The sequence below is a fragment of the Scylla paramamosain genome, chromosome 3 (assembly GCF_035594125.1).
Source record: "Scylla paramamosain isolate STU-SP2022 chromosome 3, ASM3559412v1, whole genome shotgun sequence".
Classification (NCBI taxonomy): domain Eukaryota; kingdom Metazoa; phylum Arthropoda; class Malacostraca; order Decapoda; family Portunidae; genus Scylla; species Scylla paramamosain.
Window position 1 is genome coordinate 32735163 of NC_087153.1, and position 20359 is coordinate 32755521.

Consider the following 20359-nt stretch of genomic DNA (forward strand, 5'->3'; position numbering starts at 1 on the left):
AGAAGAAGAAGAAGAAGAAGAAGAAGAAGAAGAAGAAAAATTAAAACTGTTTAGAAGTAAAACTAAACATACCCACTGGATTAGGTGTGCACAAATGACTTTTGTTACTGTTATTGTTTAACAATGAAACATGCATTACAATAAAGCACAGAGCATGAGTGACAGATAATCACTGAGGCCATCCTTGTGTGGTATTCCATTATAAAATATGCTTAATTTCTAAACTCTAAGTCACAGCCACAAAAGTCACCTGTGCACGCCTAGCCTTAAAAGCCATATCTTAAATAGTTTCTAAAATAAATATTCCTGTTTCTGTTCCAGAGGATACTTCCTCAGCCAATATGCACACAAGTTTTTCTTTTCATACTGTATAATCAGGAATCCTGGATAAAAAAAAAAAAAAAAAGTGCTGGTCACTAGAATACGGTGCATCAAAAGGATACATTTGCTCTTGCAACTTGTATATGGGCTTCATTGACTTGCTTAGCTCTTCTGTTTTGGCCATAAGTTGATACATTGACTAGAATATAAAGAGGAAAAAATTAGATAAGTAAATAAAGTAATTAAATATATAATTTGTTCATATATCTGACTCAACCACTGAAATTACACATAAGGAAAAACAGAATGTCATAATACAGTAAAATTTCACAAATCCAGTGAAAGAAAAGCTGAGCACATTTTGTTATATTGAAATTTGATAAGATTCAGATGTTATCCACATCTCTAAAAATTCCTTTAAGCAAACACCATTTTTTTTCAAGATAAAAATGGAGTAGGAAGCAAGAAATCTTAGGTAGCAGTACAAAGTTCTTGCTTAACTGGGATAAATTAACTAGTGCCTAACACTGATTATTGGATTAATTACATAGTGCATCATTTACCAGACGGGGAAAAAAATAATCAGCTGCAAACCAAGAAAGAGGATGGGAGTTAAAAACATTAGTCTAAGCACATTAAGACACAGACTGAGGTAATAGCACTGAATGACTGGATGGATAGATACACATACTTATACCAAGGCTATCACCCACAAAAAGGTGGTAGCCAAAATAACCCTCACATCCACACTCATTCACACCACTCTCTTAGCCCCTTGTCCACTGATAGAGAAGAGAAAGTATTCCTGTCCTCACTTTACAGGGATCAGTCACACAGCTTGGACAGTTTGGTCCAAAACAAGACCCCTTTGTAGCAAGTGCTCTTCCCTGCCACACCCGATTGCCCCACCCTGTGTGAGACTATTGACATGCGGCATTTTCCTTGGTGGTCGGAGGGCTGCATCATTCCTCACGCACTTACAATTGCTCTCCATTCGCTTCAATCACACACAATCATTCTATGCTCCAGTGTCAGTCCTCTTCCCTTTAAGGCCTCCTTTATGCTACCTGTCTATTCCTTATGTGGTTTATCTTGCAAATTCATACCTCTCATACTTGATTATACTATCTTCTTCACCAGCCTATCATCCTCCATTCTCTCAATATGACCATACCATCTCAGCACACATTGCTCTGCCCATCCTGCCAAGTCTCTCTCAACACCCATTCTTCTTCTTGCTTCCTCACTTATGACTGTCCCTCAGAGTTACTTCACACATTCCATAGACATCTCATCACTATTACATTCAATCACTTCCTGTCAGCTACTCCCACACTCCATGTCTCAGTACTGTACACAGCAGTAGGCACTAATATCCTTCATACAATACAATATTCTTCTTACATTCATTCCAAGTGCCCTACCTCCTAACACTTTCTTCTGCTTCTTTCACCCTTGCTCTAACCTTGTCTCTATTCCTCCATCTACTCTCTCTCCTCCAGCTCCTCACCATTCAGCCTTACAATCATCCTACCACCTACCTCTCTGATGCACCTCATTACCTTACTCATTCCTATGTTAACCTTCAACAGAAGCTGAAATTGAAATGCCTAAATGGTAATAGAATTTCTGAAGGAAAACATAGAAAAGATTAGAATGAAGTAGTGAGGTAACACAGAAGAACCTCTGGCCTACCCAGGCTGCTACAAAGTGTAGTCTGTCAAGCAAGTATTATGTAAGCAAAACTGACAAAACTTGTAATGTGACTTTACAGATGACGATGATGATGATGATGATGATGATGATGATGATGATGATGATGATGATGATGATGATGATGATGTGTGTGTGTGTGTGTGTGTGTGTGTGTGTGTGTGTGTGTGTGTGTGTGTGTGTGTGTGTGTGTGTGTGTGTGTGTGTGTGTGTGTAAACAAATTTACCTTTATATTTGCATCCACAGCATCACAAGTCTTGCACACTGCATCTCGATAAGTTTCTACACAGTCTACAGTCAATGCAGATATCTGGAATAAGAAACATGGTTTAAAACAAAGTGAAAACAGAAATAAACAAATTAAAAAGAAGGCACATAATTTATTGCATATGTCCAGTAAATTTTTTACACATCTGCTATAATGTACAACATAAGTTACTCGTGTCTCATGTCATGACATTGAGACCAAAAATTGATTAAAATAGAAATTAAGGAACATTACAATGAAAACAGAAAAAAAATAGAAAGCTTATCTATCTTTGCAGTAGTACATTAAAAATTGTTGTGGATGAGAATAATCATGACATCTACATATTATCTCACAAACTGTAACATTTTCCTCTTGCAGTGTAGTGTAAAAGAATTTGAGCCTTCCATTTTCTGATGATGACTTTGCACATCATGAAATTTTTTGGAGCAAACATCATCATGATTTTCCATGTCAAAAAAAATAAAGAAAGAAAATAATAATAATAAATAAATAAAACAAATAGATAAATCAAACAATAAATAAGTAAATATAAAGAAACAAATAAATTAATGATAAAATAAATAAATTAGTAAATAGAAACAAAAATAAAAATAAATAAATATCTGATAAAAATACAATTCAAGTCCTTAAAGTTTGGATCACAGGCTGAGTGTTTAACTTGTTGATATCCCTGCACACATGGATGTAATGAATGTGCTTCTGTCTGATTGTGTGTAAAAAAAGATGATTAGTCTTGTGGTTGCTTCCATTTCTTCCTAATACTTACTGTTTATTCAAAATAATATTCTATGTAGTACAGATTTTGGATGATTGTTGTCTTGCAAGGAAAGATGGACATACTTTTCACGATGACAAAATTCTACTTGTTACAGTTGAATTTTTTCTTTTATTAAATGTACTATGATGAGTAAAATTACTAACCTAAAAATTTAAACAAAACCTAACTGTTTATGATAAATAATAACTCTAAAAATTAAAATTATTAAATTAAAAAATAAAATCACTTTGTGCTAAACCCTTTCTGTTTTATTTCCTGTAAAATCCAATACTCTTTGACTGACATTTTGTTGATTTATCTTTCTTGGCTATACAGTTGGAAATATATTCCAAAAGGGTAATAATTTAATGGTGATGGGCATTATTGTCGATTTAAATTTAACAATCCACCTTAATGAGTGGATAAACCAACAAGGATCCGGAACCTCAGTTCCAAACTCTCGGACCCAAGCCTTTATGAGCCCACTTCAAATGTGGCACAGTCAGTCACACTCAAGGAGCAATCCAAGCTACATCTCAGCCACCACAGAAGTTGTTCTCACTCAGCCTTACCACTACTCCAGGGAGACATTTCACCCTAAATAAGTCTCAGGCCTGTGTACTGATAGGTGCTTAGCCCAATCATAGGTCTGCCTTCTCATAAGGTAAATCTCATATTTATAACCTGGCACTACCCTGTTCATGTTAGTCTGCCATAACATCATGATACAGTACAATTACTAAACTTTTTCAATGATGTAGAATCATTACTGGAACATGAAAGGGTTAACATAATCACCTTTGGTACATCTGAACTTACACTATGGAGTGTTCCAGTGAGGTTTTCTATGAGTGTATCAACTGATGTAGCAATATGCCTTGCATGTCTCTCAATGTCATTAATGGTGGATGGGTCAATTGGGGGCACTTGTAGATCTAAGGCTGTCCGTAGTAAGCTTGGAGTTGAGCTCCTGGAGCCAGGGAAGGAGACCACTGCTGAAAAAAATTGACAATATTTAGAACATGCTGTCTGGTAAGCTTTTCAACTCCTCTAACCTGTAAGTGACAGGTAATGCAGTGATGTGTGTCTCAGGGCACTGACAGGTGATGAATTTTCCTTAAATTAAATGGAAGATTGAGAGATATGTTTTGAAATTATTTGTTAACACTTACAAAGCTCCTCCCTACAACTTTTCATGAATTTCCACCTGATAGTCCATACAAAGTGAGAATCATGGAAGGAGGTAATCCACCCTCACTCCAATGTATGGCCTAATGCAAACCCAAGCTAATTTCATCCACTCCAAGTAATCCCTGTTAGATAAGAATCATATTTATGTAATTTCTGGGCATAAAGGAAGAACATTCCTTTTGAGATATGGGAAGAGTGGTGAGGGGCAGATGGGGCAAGACAAGATGGGAGCTGCCAGCACACGAGCTGTAACAAGTGCTGTATCCAGCATAATGAATGAACACACAATGGCCACCACCATTGTAGAGTGGTAGATAGTATATTGTTATTCAACCTTTACTGCTGTTTGAGTTAAAATAAGTTAGATAAAAATGCCATTAGAAAAGAAAAGGATTGGTTCTTCTTATGCTGTAACTTTCATTATTCTATTATCTGTATTAAGGGGAATATAACTCTAAGAATAGGGGTGATTTTTCTCTTAAAAATGAGATGAGGTTCCTCTGCCAAATACCTATTGCTTAGGGATTACAGACTTATGATACTCTGAAGGCCAAGAATCATTATCAATATCATCACTCATGTCACAATGGGAAGTCCCCATAATTAGAAGTGATGGCAAAACTGTTTCAAGAGTACTTTGGCCACATAACCTTCACATGTCACATAATTTGTACAGCATTTTGCTCTCTTATACATTTAAGAAAATCTGCCTTTCTCATCTACATCCATGTCACTTGTAGTGACTGGCCAGCCAGCTAGCCACTCCACGCTAATACTCATGGATTCCCAACATGCTAAGCTTCCCAGGTGTGGGACTGGCCAAACTCAAAGTCAGGTCAGGTCTGGGAGCTGGGGAACCCACAAGGCAGCAGTTAGTCTCACCTCGACTTTCATCTCGCACACCCACAGCCACTCGCCCAGGTATTGCTGTACACCAACAATAAACCCAAGACTGTGGTCTGTGTTTGCCTCCGTGTCCTTGGCATAGAGAAATTACAATTGGTGACCCTGGAGCAATGCCATAACACGTGATGGCAACCACAAACAACTTGCGTGACATTCCTGCCTTCACGCCTGACGTGGCCACATGTTTTCCTCACCTTGAAGTGGTTTAGGATGGTGTGGCGATATGTGCTCGGGGGACAGTGGCCTCCCACACACTGTGGCCACATTCACATGCCACCCTCCCGTGGACTACACAGCACTAGCGGCAGTGCAAGAAGGCGACCAGGAGTTGTGGGCTCTGCAGGATGGCCCCACAGCTCTACAGAGGCTTTGGTGTCGCATTCCGGACTCCCCCTCACAGCTATGGTGTGATGTGCCCCATCCCACCCCCACGCCCTCCAGCCCGCCATCACCTCTTGCCCCTGCCCAATGCCGCCTGCTCGGGCACCATCTCCTGCCCCGGCCCACCACCACCCGTTCATGCACCACCTCCTGTCCTGCCCCATCGCCGCCTGCTGGTGCACTGCCTCCATCCCACCCCAACGCCACCCGCTTGTGCATCACCTCCCATCCCGACTGGATGCCACTTGCTGGTGCACCACCTCCTGTTCCAGCCCGCCGCCACCACCTTCCATCCTGCCCAATACCATCCGCTGGTGCACCACCTCCTGTTCTGGGCCTGCCACAAACCTGCTGGTGCACCACCTCCTGTCCCAGCCCACTGCCGTCTGCTGGTGTGCCACCTCCCATCCCGCCCTGACGCTGCCTGCTGGTGCACCACCTCCATTCCACCCCGACACTGCTCGCTCGTGCATCCCCTCCTGTCCCGCCTGGATGCCGCCCACTGGTGCACCAGCTCCTGTCCTGGCCCATCACAGACTGCTGGTGTGCCACCTCTCATCCTGCCCCAACACCACCCGCTCGGGCACCAACCCCTGTTCTGGCCCGCCACCGCCACCTCCTGTCCCAGCCTGCCGCAGTCCACTGGTGCACCACCTCCCATCCTTCCCCAACGCCGCCTGCTCAGGCACCACCTCCTGTTCCGGCCTGCTGCCACCCACTGGTGCGCCACCTCCCATCCCACCCCAACTCCACCTGCTCGGGCACCACCTCCCACCCCAACGCCGCCTGCTGGTGCGCCACTTCATTGCCCGTCCCCACAGTGCGCCCAACCTACCCTGCCCAACGCCGCCCGCTTGGGCACCACCTCCCGCTCCAACACCGCTCACTGATGTGCCACCTCACTGCCCATCCTCAGAGCACACCAAATTCGCCCCTACCCAACACTGCCCGCTTGGGCACCACCACCCGTCCTGCCTAACACTGCCTACTGGTGCTCGCCCCCACCCTCCCTGCAGGCTCCGGACTGCCCATGCTGCCTGCTCCGGACCGCCCTCGCCGCCTGCTTTGGACCACCCTTGCCGCCTGCTCCAGACCGCCCTTGCCGCCTTCTCCCTGTCCCTTTGCTGCCTCTCCAGCCACTGCTGTTGTAGTACTCCTTTGTTTCTCATTTCATGGGGGAGGGGGAGGTTAATGTAGTGACTGGCCAGCCGGCTAGCCACTCCACACTAATCCTCATGGATTCTCAACATGCTAAGCTTCCCTGGTGTGGGACTGGCAAGACTCAAAGTCAGGTCAGGTCAAGCACCTGGGAGCTGGGGAACCCACGAGGCAGCAGTTAGTCTTGCCTCAACTCTCGTCTTGTACACCCGTGGCTGCTCGCCCGGGTATTGCTGTACACCAACAATAAACCCAAGACTGTGTTCTGTGTTAGCCTCCATGTCCTTGGCGTAGAGAACACTACGCATTCATAAACACTTTTCTTTACCAAAATGAATACATCCATTCTATAATAGTATTTGAGGAAGTGGGAGGGTTGCTCACATTGGCGAAATTCTGGCAAATGGCCACTCCAGCTTGGTACAGACCAGTGTGTCAGTTTCTTGGTGCAGGAGCTGGCAAAAGATGCCAGGTTGAGAAAAACTAGTACAGCCAGACCAACCAATTCAAGCATGATATGAAGCCAAATGTGTCATTTGTGTTTACCAAAGCTATGTGAAACTCACACAGTTCTTTCATCCCTTGCATTCCTGTTGCCAATACACTATTTACTATAATACCCAAATATATGCAAAACTGGAAGGTTCATATTACAATAGGCAACAGTATGTCTATACCAGTGGCTACTTATCTTAAAGTGATCCTCAGACACTCTCCAGCAGTGATTGGTTTCCTCTGTATTCTGCTTTTCAATGCATGGTACCAAAAGTTACACCATGTCCAGGTGAATCCATTTGAATCCCCTAAATTTAGTTCCCTCAGCAACCTATAAAACATTTTCTCTTCCTCCTTCTGATGAGCCAAGGATGACTCTAAAGAACTTGATGGCTTCTCCATTTCCTTAATTAAGGAAAAGCAACAAGAGCTGTATAATGTGGTCTCAAGTGGTTGTCCATGTTTAGTGTTGTTCTGCTCATGCCACATGGCCCTCTGGGTTTTCAGTAACCTGACAGTGAACACTGTCCCACCATCTGATGCCAGTTACAGCTGGCTGCTGGCGATCATATTGTATCTCAGTTTTTATACTTGATAGAGTAGAGATTACATTAGTCTTCCCTGAAAATCTCCCACAGGCACCCCACTCACCTCCTAGTCATTTTGAAAAGCACATGCTGGATGTAATGCATTCAGAGTGGCCATGTAACTCACTAGAGCAAGAATATTGTGCAATAACCATGCCAAACCTTGGCAGAGGATATTAATTATGCATAGGAGATAGTAGGAAATAACAGTATGGATTCCTGGGTGATTAAGTAGTGCCAATAAGGACTTCAGCCAATCACCAACTGCCAGGCTATGCCCAATCCCAGGACCCAGACAGCCTCCTCTGTTCTTCCTGGCTCTGACATGCTTCCTCAGCAGACACTCACTCTCCTGTACCCGGACCAGAAAACCAGACACCAAACTCAGGCAGAAACGGTAAGTAGGTGACCACTGTGTGCTGTCAACACCCAGCAGAGGGATGACACCTAAATCCCCCTGTAAGTACTGTCAAGGAAGGGACCACCAAGAGAAAGAGGGACCACATGATGGCACCAGGAACCACAAGGCCCACCAAAGCCAAGGTGGACTACCAGGGTCCACCTCGTGGACCTCCACCAAAGGTGTCACCTCACTATCCCTTCGCCCTCACATCACCAGTGAGTTCAGGTGGCCACCAGTGGCCACCTCCCACACCTAGACCCCAGCCTGCCTGAAGAACTGAATGGATCATCCATCCATACGCTGCAAAGATAAGCATTTCGGGATCCTAAATTTTTTTTTGTTAGTTTAGTTAGGTAGGTAATCCCACTTCAGGATCTTCAGCCCTAGAGAGGGAGACTAAATAGATAGGAATCCTCCTCAGCCTGGCTTCCTTCTTGTTTATAGAGTAAAGGTATCCATTCATTTATTTGTTCTTTTTCACTCAAACCAGTAATTGGTTCTTTTTTGTGGTCTACTTCAGTTTACTCCAGTTTACTTCAGTAAGTAATATTTTTTTCTGTATTTTTCTCTTAAAATATGTGACTGGGGAATCAACAAAATATGCTGGAGTTTGGCCAGTGTGAACTGGTCTACATAAAAAAAAAAAAAAAAAAAAAAATAATAATAATAATAATAATAAGTAAATAAATAAATAATAACGATTAATTTTTTTTTTCTATGTAGGAGGGACACTGGCCAAGGGCAACAAAAATCCAATAAAAAAAAAAAGCCCACTGAAATGGCAGTCCCATAAAAGGGTCAAAGCAGTAGTCAAAAATTGATGGATAAGTGACTAGAAACTTACCTCTTGAAGGAATTCAAGTCATAGGAAGGTGGAAATACAGAAGCAGGCAGGGTGTTCCATAGTTTACCAGAAAAAGGGATGAATGATTGAGAATACTGGTTAACTCTTGCATTAGAGAGATGGACAGAATAGGGGTGAGAGAAAGAAGAAAGTCTTGTGCAGCAAGGCTTTGGGAGGAGGGGAGGCATGCAGTTAGCAAGATCACAAGAGCAGTTAGCATGAAAATAGCAGTAGAAGACAGCTAGAGATGCAACATTGCGGCGGTGAGACAGAGGCTGAAGACAGTCAGTTAGAGGAGAGGAGTTGATGAGATGAAAAGCTTTTGATTCCACCCTGTCTAGAAGAGCAGTACGAGTGGAACCCCCCAGACATGTGAAGCATACTCCATACATGGATGGATAAGGCCCTTGTACAGAGTTAGCAGCTTGGGGGGTGAGAAAAACTGGAAGAGACGTCTCAGAACACCTAACTTCATAGAAACTGTTTTAGCTAGAGATGAGATGTGAAGTTTCCAGTTCAGATTATAAGTAAAGGACAGATCAAGGATGTTCAATGTAGAAGAGGGGGACAGTTGAGTGTCATTGAAGAAGAGGGGATAGTTGTCTGGAAGGTTGTGTCGAGTTGATAGATGGAGGAATTGAGTTTTTGAGGCATTGAATAATACCAAGTTTGCTCTGCCGCAATCAGAAATTTTAGAAAGATCAGAAGTCAAGTGTTCTGTGGCTTCCCTGCGTGAAATGTTTACCTCCTGAAGGGTTGGACGTCTATGAAAAGACGTGGAAAAGTGCAGGGTGGTATCATCAGTGTAGGAGTGGATAGGACAAGAAGTTTGGTTTAGAAGATCATTAGTGAATAATAAGAAGAGAGTGGGTGACAGGACAGAGCCCTGAGGAACACCACTGTTAATAGATTTAGGAGAAGAACAGTGACTGTCTACCACAGCAGCAATAGAACGGTCAGAAAGGAAACTTGAGATGAAGTTAGAGAGAAGGATAGAAACCGTAGGAGGGTAGTTTGGAAATCAAAGCTTTGTGCCAGACTCTATCAAAGGCTTTTGATATGTCCAAGGCAACAGCAAAAGTTTCACCAAAATCTCTAAAAGAGGATGACCAAGACTCAGTAAGGAAAGCCAGAAGATCACCAGTAGAGCGGCCTTGACGGAACCCATACTGGCGATCAGATAGAAGGTTGTGAAGTGATAGATGTTTAAGAATCTTCCTGTTGAGGATAGATTCAAAAACTTTAGATAAGCAAGAAATTAAAGCAATAGGATGGTAGTTTGAGGGATTAGAACGGTCACCCTTTTTAGGAACAGGTAGAATGTAGGCAAACTTCCAGCAAGAAGGAAAGGTAGATGTTGACAGACAGAGCTGAAAGAGTTTGACTAAGCAAGGTGCAAGCATGGAGGCACAGTTTCGGAGAACAATAGGAGGGACCCCATCAGGTCCATAAGCCTTCCGAGGGTTTAGGCCAGCGAGGGCATGGAAAACATCATTGCGAAGAATTTTAATACGTGGCATGAAGTAGTCAGAGGGTGGAGGAGAGGGAGGAACAAGCCCAGAATCGTCCAAGGTACAGTTTTTAGCAAAGGTTTGAGCAAAGAGTTCAGCTTTAGAAATAGATGTGATAGCAGTGGTGCCGTCTGGTTGAAGTAGAGGAGGGAAAGAAGAAGAAGCAAAGTTATTGGAGATATTTTTGGCTAGATACCAGAAATCACGAGGGGAGTTAGATCTTGAAAGGTTTTGAAATTTTCTCTTAATGAAGGATTTTTTGGCTAGTTGGAGAACAGACTTGGCATGGTTCCAGGCAGAAATATAAAGTGCATGAGATTCTGGTGATGGAAGACTTAAGTACCTTTTGTGGGCCACCTCTCTATCATGTATAGCACAAGAACAAGCTGTGTTAAACCAAGGTTTAGAAGGTTTAGGACGAGAAAGAGTGAGGAATGTACGCCTCCATGCCAGACACTATCACCTCTGTTATGCGCTCAGCACACAAAGACGGGTCTCTGACACGGAAGCAGTAGTCATTCCAAGGAAAATCAGCAAAATACCTCCTCAGGTCCCCCCAACTAGCAGAGGCAAAACGCCAGAGGCAACTTCGCTTAGGGGGATCCTGAGGAGGGATTGGAGTGATAGGACAAGATAAAGATATGAGATTGTGATCGGAGGAACCCAACGGAGAAGAAAGGGTGACAGCATAAGCAGAAGGATTAGAGGTCAGGAAAAGGTCAAGAATGTTGGGCGTATCTCCAAGACAGTCAGGAATACGAGTAGGGTGTTGCACCAATTGCTCTAGGTCATGGAGGATAGCAAAGTTGTAGGCTAGTTCACCAGGATGGTCAGTGAAGGGAGAGGAAAGCCAAAGCTGGTGGTGAACATTGAAGTCTCCAAGAATGGAGATCTCTGCAAAAGGGAAGAGGGTCAGAATGTGCTCCACTTTGGAAGTTAAGTAGTCAAAGAATTTCTTATAGTCAGAAGAGTTAGGAGAGAGGACCATATACAGCACAGATAAATTTAGTATGAGAGTGACTCTGTAGTCGTAGCCAGATGGTGGAAAACTCAGAAGATTCAAGAGCGTGGGCACGAGAGCAGGTTAAGTCATTGCGCACATAAACGCAGCATCCAGCTTTGGATCGAAAATGAGGATAGAGAAAGTAGGAGGGAACAGAAAAGGGGCTACTGTCAGTTGCCTCAGACACCTGAGTTTCAGTGAGGAAAAGAAGATGAGGTTTAGAAGAGGAGAGGTGGTGTTCTACAGATTGAAAATTAGATCTTAGACCACGAATGTTGCAGAAGTTAATGAAGAAAAAGTTGAGGGGGGTGTCAAGACACTTAGGGTCGTTGACAGAAAGGCAGTCCGACCTGGGGACATTTATGGTCCCCTCCCCAGATGGGGACTCCGAGGCTGGTGTAGGAGTCGCCATGATGATTTTAAAATTTTGTGTGGAGGAAGAGAGTTGTCTTTAGAGGGTAGGCTGTGACTGCCCCCCTGTGTTGTAAGACACAAAGCGAAATGTTCAGTGAGGTCACAGCTGGGTTTAATGATAAGTTCACAGTACCCCCTGAACAGTGCTTTAGACCTCACTGGGAGTAATTATCGTTTCGGCAGGTGTCTACTGCCTCCTCCTAAAAGGGAAAATTTTGGAAAACTATTGAAAACAAACTTTTTGTTTCCAATTAGAGATTTATAAATGAGTATTCACATCTTTGAATGTATCCAACTCCCCTGAAAATATTTGAAAAGAGCAATGAAATAGTTTTGTTACTTTTTAATTTTCATCTGTAACTGTTCTCAAAAACAACTCATTCAAAGACCAAGCAATCAGCCTCCAGCAAACTACTTGTAAAACCTAAGTACTTACACTTTGACACTGGACTAGCAAGTTTTATCTTACTATGCAGATCATCAGCAACAAAAGATATAATGTCGCCCTGCCGTGTCACCATTCCAGAGCCCTGTAGAGCTGACTCAGCTTGGTCTGGGCTGCACCTCCCCACCCTTAGGCTCACAGGTCGCTCCTGAATGCAAGAAAATATGCAAGCATATCTTCATCTTTATTTGATAAAAGGCATTTATAATCTCCATTTTAAAAGTTGTGAAGCTAAAAACACTAAAAGGACTCATCTTCACTTATAAGATTGGCTGAAAGTGATAAAAATATGTGCGCAACCTTTAGAATTGATAAGCACATGTTTGTCTATTAGAAATTTTTCAAGCTATTATACCAGCATGTAGCCTGTGTTGTGTAGTACAGTGGGGAGGAGAGAGAAAAAAAAAAAAAAAAAAAAAAAAAAAAAAAAAAAAAAAAAGCACAGAATCTCTAATCTTTCATGTCAGAAGACAAAGGTGGTGGCTGGATATTTCAGACACTCTTAAATTTTGATGTTGCAAGAGATGTCTGTAACACCAAGACTAGAGCAAGACTGAAATTACCCATCTTTGCCTATCAACACAAAAGGTTCTGAGCTGCATTTCCTGCTTATTTTTTGCCTTTAACCATTATGCATGAGCTATGAGAGTTAAGAAAGGCAGTCACTTTACTAGTGACAAAAGAAATAATTTTCAAGCAAGAAAATGGAGAAAGTTTATCAGATTTAAGTGTTTAATAGTAGAAGGGAATAAATATGCATGGCAGTGGCACCAACAGCCACCATACGGCTGTGTGGTCAATGGGATATGTGTACCCATGCAGTATTCAATTACATTTTGTAGTCCCTACCTTCTTACCAGATCATTTCTTTCTTTACTTGTAATGTCTGGTTTTCTCACTCAACTCTCACAGCTCATGGAAAAAGGCTAAGGCTGAAAATAAGCAGACAAGTGCCACAAAGGAAAAACCTGCCAATATGCTAATTCATGATGGTAAAATCACATATACAGAGGAAGCAATGTATTAATTTTGAAATTTTTCATGGTATTAAAACTGTTTGCTATGAAAGTACTTAGAATAGAAAAACTGATAGATCAAGTTATGAAGAGTTGATGTGACTTCTTAAAACACACAACTAACTCCCTGCCTTGCTACACATGGGAGTTTTTTTTTTTTTTTTGTCTATTTTGGAGGAAAAGATACATCTTGTCATGAGTTGAAAAGTGAATAGGCAAGTTTTCAGTCAAACCCAAAGCCAATCATGATTTTCCCATAGGATCAATGCCATATTGTTCACAGGTTCAAGTTAAATGCACTATTTCTTTGAAACTAGTAAAGCAAACTTGCTGCACTATTGCATATTTATGTGAGAATGGTTTGATATAAACAAACATGACCAATGCTTGCCAAGTTTACAGAAACTAAACACACAAATGATAGTGCTTGAATAAGTACCGGAACATTTTATTTTTGGTGCAAACATCAAAAAATATTTGACCTGTAAGTTCACAAGCTAAAATATCCACTGTACTATTTTTCTGCTAATAAAAACTGTCAAAGAACTTTAATTCACATGGTATAAGAATAATTGTTGATGATGGAAAGAAAGCACTGACCTTAGAGTCCTGAGGTGCATCATTTCCATAGTCTGGCATCTCCCCTAGAGAATCATCCCGGGCCATGAAGGCACTAAGACGTTCTTGTGACAAGAAAGCTTGCACTGGATCCATTTCCGAGTACACAGGGGTAACAGCATCCATCTAGAAACATTAAAATGTATTATTTCAGTTATGATACTAGCACTGCACAACACAAATGAGTTACATAAGGGTTCCTGTTGTGTAAGAAGAATGGATAGTAAAAGTAATGATGGTGTATAGTACTGTGCAACTTATGACCTGTCATGAGGACAAAAGGAAGAATATGGCAGACCTTTAACCAAGTAATGTATCCAATATTTGTTGCAAAATGTAATAGTCATAAGTTTGACAAGTCACCTAAGTGTTGTCACAAGGTCTTGTGCTTCTTTCTGCCTCAGTTCTCTTTCTGTGGTTTGATTCTTGTCCTTGGGCATCATATCATTATTCTCGCCCCCTGCTTTCCTTTTTATACCTGTTCCATATTATTATATGAACACATGTTATGCCATTACTTTGAGGACTGGCTCATATACTGACTTTCAAAAGAATACCAATCAAAAAATTTATTTAGAGAAAAGGATGCCAAAGCAATACAGACACACAATCTAGTTGCTGCACAAGATCTCCAAGACAACATGTTTTCTCCAAGATCTCTCCAAAGGCAGACACTCTGCTGAAAAGAAGTGATGAAAAATCCACTCACAACATCCCAGAGTTAAAGATCTAAGAGCCTGTACAATGCAATGATGCCTGTGAAAATACCATGCCCATATTCTGCTATCAAGCCTCTCCTAATGGCCAAGACAAAAAGAAAAAGAGGAGTGTCAGCAGTGGTGCTGATGTTATATTCTTTTAGCACAAAAATGTAAAATATGAAATAAGTCACATGATTTTGCATTCACACTTAATATCCTTTTTTTCTGAGCATGAGGATCCAAAAAGTAAGGAAGCTGTGGAAAAAATGACTCAGCATTTCATACTATAATGTGTTATGATGAAGTACAGATAAGCAAATTCTTAAAAATCAAATGAGTGCATATAAAATCAGTCATATTCAATTTCTCTATTCATATGATATAATCATATTACCAACTGGTAAACAATTTAGAATAACAGGTTAATAGCATTAAAATGTAATATAAAATAAGGTTACCAAGAGATGTCATTCATTACCTCCAAGAAAGCCTCTCCATCTCTGACAAGGACCTGGTCAAACAAGTTACTTATATTGAACATACCTTAACTAAAAATGTTTGGTTTTCTTTATGATATTCATGATACTACTTTATGCATTTTAACCTGAAAACAACATTAGACAATGTTCCATCAAAGTAATATAAGTAAACCCCTAAAATCCATGGATATATGAACCCAAGCCCCAGTGCTTAGTGTTTTGTGGTACAATCATACAATGTGTAATTCACCATTGGTGAAGCTGTGGCTGGTGGGCAACTAGTGGACCGTATGTCTGCCCACTTGCTGGGAGAGCAGTACAAATCAGCTTCAGCAATTCAGTCTGGTCAATGTTGTCTTAATGTTTTGTGCACCATGCATCTACAAGAAGTCATGATGCCATTTTTACTGGCCTAGCTCGCACAACAGTTAAACTGATGTCAACTGAAGGTTTGCTGTAATTAGATATATTAAATATAAGAATAACATGAAACAAATGATACTGTTAGCACTTCAAAACATTGGAAATAGCAGGTACTATTGGTTAATCCAAATATATACTTTTGCTTCATTTTTTTTTTTACATAACTTCAATAGTCATATTAATGATATACTATATAGTATAAAACTTGGGAAAAAAGATGAATAGTAATAAAAATGCAAAATCAGTGAAGGTTAACTATGTTATCAATTACTTTGAATTAGACCTCACCACATCTGATTAGGATCTGGTTAAACCCACAGGTAATGTCACACTTGCTTCTGTGTATGAGCATCACTGTCCTGTAACTTGTAGATTACTTTTTCAAACATTAATTTTTATATTGAAAAAATTGCACAGAACACAGGAAGAAAAATAATGAATAATCCCAAATTATGCAAATTTCCAATTTCTTGATTATGGAAATTCAGTCTTCTAATGGATGGATAACTAAATCCATACAAAAAAAAATCCACATAAATGAATGACCTGCTGCATTTATGTTACTACATGATTCGCTTTGCTTCACGAGGTCACTCACCTCTTCTTTTCCATCATCCTCAGCTTCTTCATCAGCTTCTGCAATGCCTTGCTTCAGCAATGGTCGTTCCAAGATCTCTGAGTATGATCCTGTCATACTCTGTAACTGAAAAAGCAATCAAACATATACTTATTTCTACATTAAATTAAACTTTTACCAATTTATGGATACAACGAAAAATGGACATGGTAAACAGAAAATATTATGTCACTGGCAAGTAAATGATCATTGATTCAATATGCACAAACAAACCACAAGAAACAGAAACTAGTCAAGATATTAAAAGAAACTGTCTATGCATACAACCTGGAAGGTAACAAATAAAAAAAAAATAAAAAACAAGGAAAACATGGCATGATTTTCTTCATAAGGCAACAATGGTCAAAATTCAGTTAAATTCATTCTTTCACCTTTGACAGGCATACCAAATCTAAATACATAGACTTTCATCATCTTATTCATATCACATTCACCTCTAAATAACTCACCTCCACTGCCTGAATCCTAGACCTTTGATCATCATTCCATACCCACGCCTCATTCACATACAGCAGTGTTGGCAATGTGTTTTATGCCATCAAGTAAAGCCTTCCTTACCCATACTCACTCTCCAGCCTTTCATGATGAACCACAAAGATTATACCACTTTTGATTGTTCTTAGTAATATGTTTTGTCCTATTTCTCTCTCCATTTTTCTGTTTGAACATTATCAAGGTATTTATATTCATCTGTCTCTTCTGGCCAGATAGAGACACTTCTGACTTATTTCCTTTCACATTATGGCTCCTCTTCACCTAACAGAGATAAGATATTGGATGTAAGGCTTGTTGTTCAAATTAACTCAATACAGCTCACAATGTAAATGTATGCTACTTTTTCAGATACTGTCTGATTTTGCAAGTGACTTTCTTGACTAAATATTCACTAATAACATACTAATCTACAACCTTCAACTTTTTCACTTCTAGCTTTGCACTTTCAGCATTTCTTTAGAGGTCATGCACACAGTCAACTATTGAAATGAAGATACAATGCTACAATCATGAAAAATACAGCACAACACATAAAACCCACAAGTACCTTTTCATCATCAATGTCGATAGATGTAGCAGTCCTTGAGTTTGTCCGTGCCTGTGTCCACACCTGCCAGTAAAAACTAATGTTACTAATCCATGTACAATGACCTGTTACAAACACACATCATCAGCCACTAAGATAAAACAAAAATCTGTCACTGTGCTACAAAGATTTCCTCCCTTCTTCACTCATCTCTGTCAGCCATCTATCTATTCCAGGTGATACTTGCAGTATTATTTAATTACTCCAATTCTCTACATTCTTTTACCATTCCTGGGCTGCCATTCATTTACTTTAATTGTTCATCCATTACCTGTGTAATACATGATGTGTTCAAGTCCACCATTTTTTTCTTTTAATCAGTCAAGATGTCAAAAATGGTTCTCTCAACAAGCCAGGTACAATTGCCTATATAGTATTGTTACACTGACTGGTAGGTTCTGTTCAGCATCCTGCATTATGGCAATGTCCTCACCATGACTTATTTCTTATTGAAACAGAAATATTGCTGTGACTGTCATTACGAATAAACTTGATCTAATTCTTAAGAAAGAAACTTATAGTTTGTGAATGCCTATAGTGCTTTAAAATTAAAGTACAGTGGAACATTGATTCTAGAACTTAATTCGTTCCCATATACCGTCTGAGATATGAAATGTTCAAAAACCAAAACTATTTCCCCATAGGAATCAATGTAAAGTGGATTAATCCACTCCCAGTCTACCCTGTCTTAGCAGTTTATGACAGATGCTCCCACAGCCAAGTTGGCTGCTTCACAACATCTCCAGCTCACAAATTATTTATCCAGAAAGGATGTGTTGAATGAACTTAGTGACATGGAACTCATCAGAAGATACTGCTTAGACCATGCAGGTATTCTCTTTGTCACTGATCTAGTGAAGGAAGCCTTACAGAGGGACACAGAGAAACAACCCACTTACCACCAAAATGAGGGTGATCATAACACTTGGACATTTTGCTGCTGGGAAAAGCTACTGAAAAAAAATGGAATTGTGCAGTAGTGATGGTGACGGGGGTCATCAAGAGAGCCACAGGTGGCTTGGGATTACTCCTGAGCACCAAAAACTGTTTACATCGAGGCTTTTCAATGGCATCATATTTACCTTATTTCAAAGATTGAATTACTGTCTTACACTTTGTGTCACTCCTCCAAATATATAAAATCGGAGTAAATATTTATAGAAACTATGAATCAGAAATAAACGGCAGCTTTTGCTATGTCTTTCAATATCTGAAATCAAATAACTTTGTTCTAGAACTGAATTATGGTACCACAACCGAAGCAATAAGTTCAAAATTTTGTTCGAAAACTGATTTGTTCGAAAAGGGAGGAATTTAGTAACCGAGGTTCCACTGTGTATCCTAGGTTTTGTCAAAACTTTTTGACACAGAATTCATCCTTAATAACAATATTACAATACTCAGCACTATCAAATATTAACAGATACACAGTGAAATTATTTAGGGAAAAGTCTAAATCAAAATAAATGAAAAAAAAAATGTGATGGAAATAATAATGCTTGCTTGAAGACATCACAATGCTCAGCTGTTGAGGCATGATGTGCTATAACAGTCAATTGCTGATTGTTCTGTAATGTGATTTTCACCTTATGCAACCTAAAAATGCAACAGTCTCTTCTCACATGACCAAGATCTAATGTGATTTTTCTTCTAATGAGGCCTAAAAAATGCAAAAGTCTCTTCTTACATGACCAAGGTCTAATGTAACTTTTCATGTTCAAAACACTTGGCCACCCAGTGCCACTTCTTGGCAGCTCACTTGTGAGTAATACATAGTGAAGGAAGACTCACGAGTCACTCCTTCAAACTGAACAATTCTTTTCAATGAATAGGGTGTATGGAGTCATTGTTTCAAATAGCTCAAGTTAATGAGTTAAGGACTAGAGCAGTCAGTGTCATGAATATGTAAATGGAAAGTTGGAGAGAAGAAAATGATAAGAAGGGTCTTTAAGGTACACGAGTCAACCATTCATATTATATCTTTGGTGCCAAAACTTCATCAATAAGGGGTTCAAATAGGGGAACTTTGGCTGGAGATGCAGAAGGAAACAAGGAGTTTCATGTCCTTCTAATGTGATATTACTTTAACATGACAGCCTTTCAGAAGAAAATTACTGTGTTAGAGGAAGATCAACAGCACTATATTTTCTACTCTTATGATATTCTCATTCTGTGTTCATTATATCATTAATTCAGAAACTTTTAGTGAACCATAAAAAGGACAGCTACCGTAGATAAATGCCTGTTTGGCATCTAATCTCTGGGCACTTGGGTGATGTGGTCAGTTAGTTGTTAGACATTCATAATCACATTTCTATAATCAATTTACTTGATTATACTTAAATTAAAATTTATTGCACTATCATTATGAATTTATCATGATTTATCATTATGAATCATCATGATTTATGAAATCATTATCATGATTTCATAAATCATGATAAAATATTTCAAAGGATGCAGACACATATACACTGAAATATAACACTACAATCAATAAATAAATGTCTCTATTGCCATCAGGCAAAACTTTCTCAAAACTGTGACAACACTCCATAGCCTGATATATGAGGTACTAACACACATCGTTCTCCATGCATGTGCATTTGATGCAGCACATCATCACAATGAACCAACCAGTGTAAGTGCTGACCAGATACCAATGGAATAAATTATGATACAATAAAAAAAAAAAGATTAATTAACCAAAATGAGAAGGTTATAAAGGTAAAAATTTTTCATAAAATCTAACACTAAGTCTAACCTCTAATTGATACTAATGGATGAGTAACACTTAACTACTGCATTATCAGGGACTGCATGTGGCATTAGGTGGCTGTGTGTGGTTTGAACAATACACTACTACTTTCTTCTTTTCTTTCTCTATGCCAGGGTTTTACCTGGTGGTAAACTATGGATAAATTCTAAGCCCAGATATTATTCATTTTTGCCTCCACATCACAAAAATCCCACTTCTCAAGTATGCCCCAAACACATTGGTAA

General features: G+C 40.0%; 1 protein-coding gene across 2 annotated transcripts in view; it reads right to left on the reverse strand.

Moving 5' to 3' along the window:
• Nucleotides 1-20359, reverse strand: part of LOC135093955 (uncharacterized) — a 30018-nt gene that overhangs the window by 9121 nt on the left and 538 nt on the right. The window contains exons 2-8 of one of the 2 annotated variants that reach the window (XM_063993637.1): nucleotides 17318-17380; nucleotides 16237-16341; nucleotides 14018-14161; nucleotides 12393-12549; nucleotides 3883-4058; nucleotides 2262-2345; nucleotides 444-520 (exon numbers count right to left, since the gene is read on the reverse strand). In XM_063993637.1, coding sequence (XP_063849707.1) covers nucleotides 444-520; nucleotides 2262-2345; nucleotides 3883-4058; nucleotides 12393-12549; nucleotides 14018-14161; nucleotides 16237-16341; nucleotides 17318-17380 — 806 coding nt within the window. The remainder of the gene's footprint in view (nucleotides 1-443; nucleotides 521-2261; nucleotides 2346-3882; nucleotides 4059-12392; nucleotides 12550-14017; nucleotides 14162-16236; nucleotides 16342-17317; nucleotides 17381-20359) is intronic. The other variant, XM_063993643.1, reaches the window with a different exon arrangement.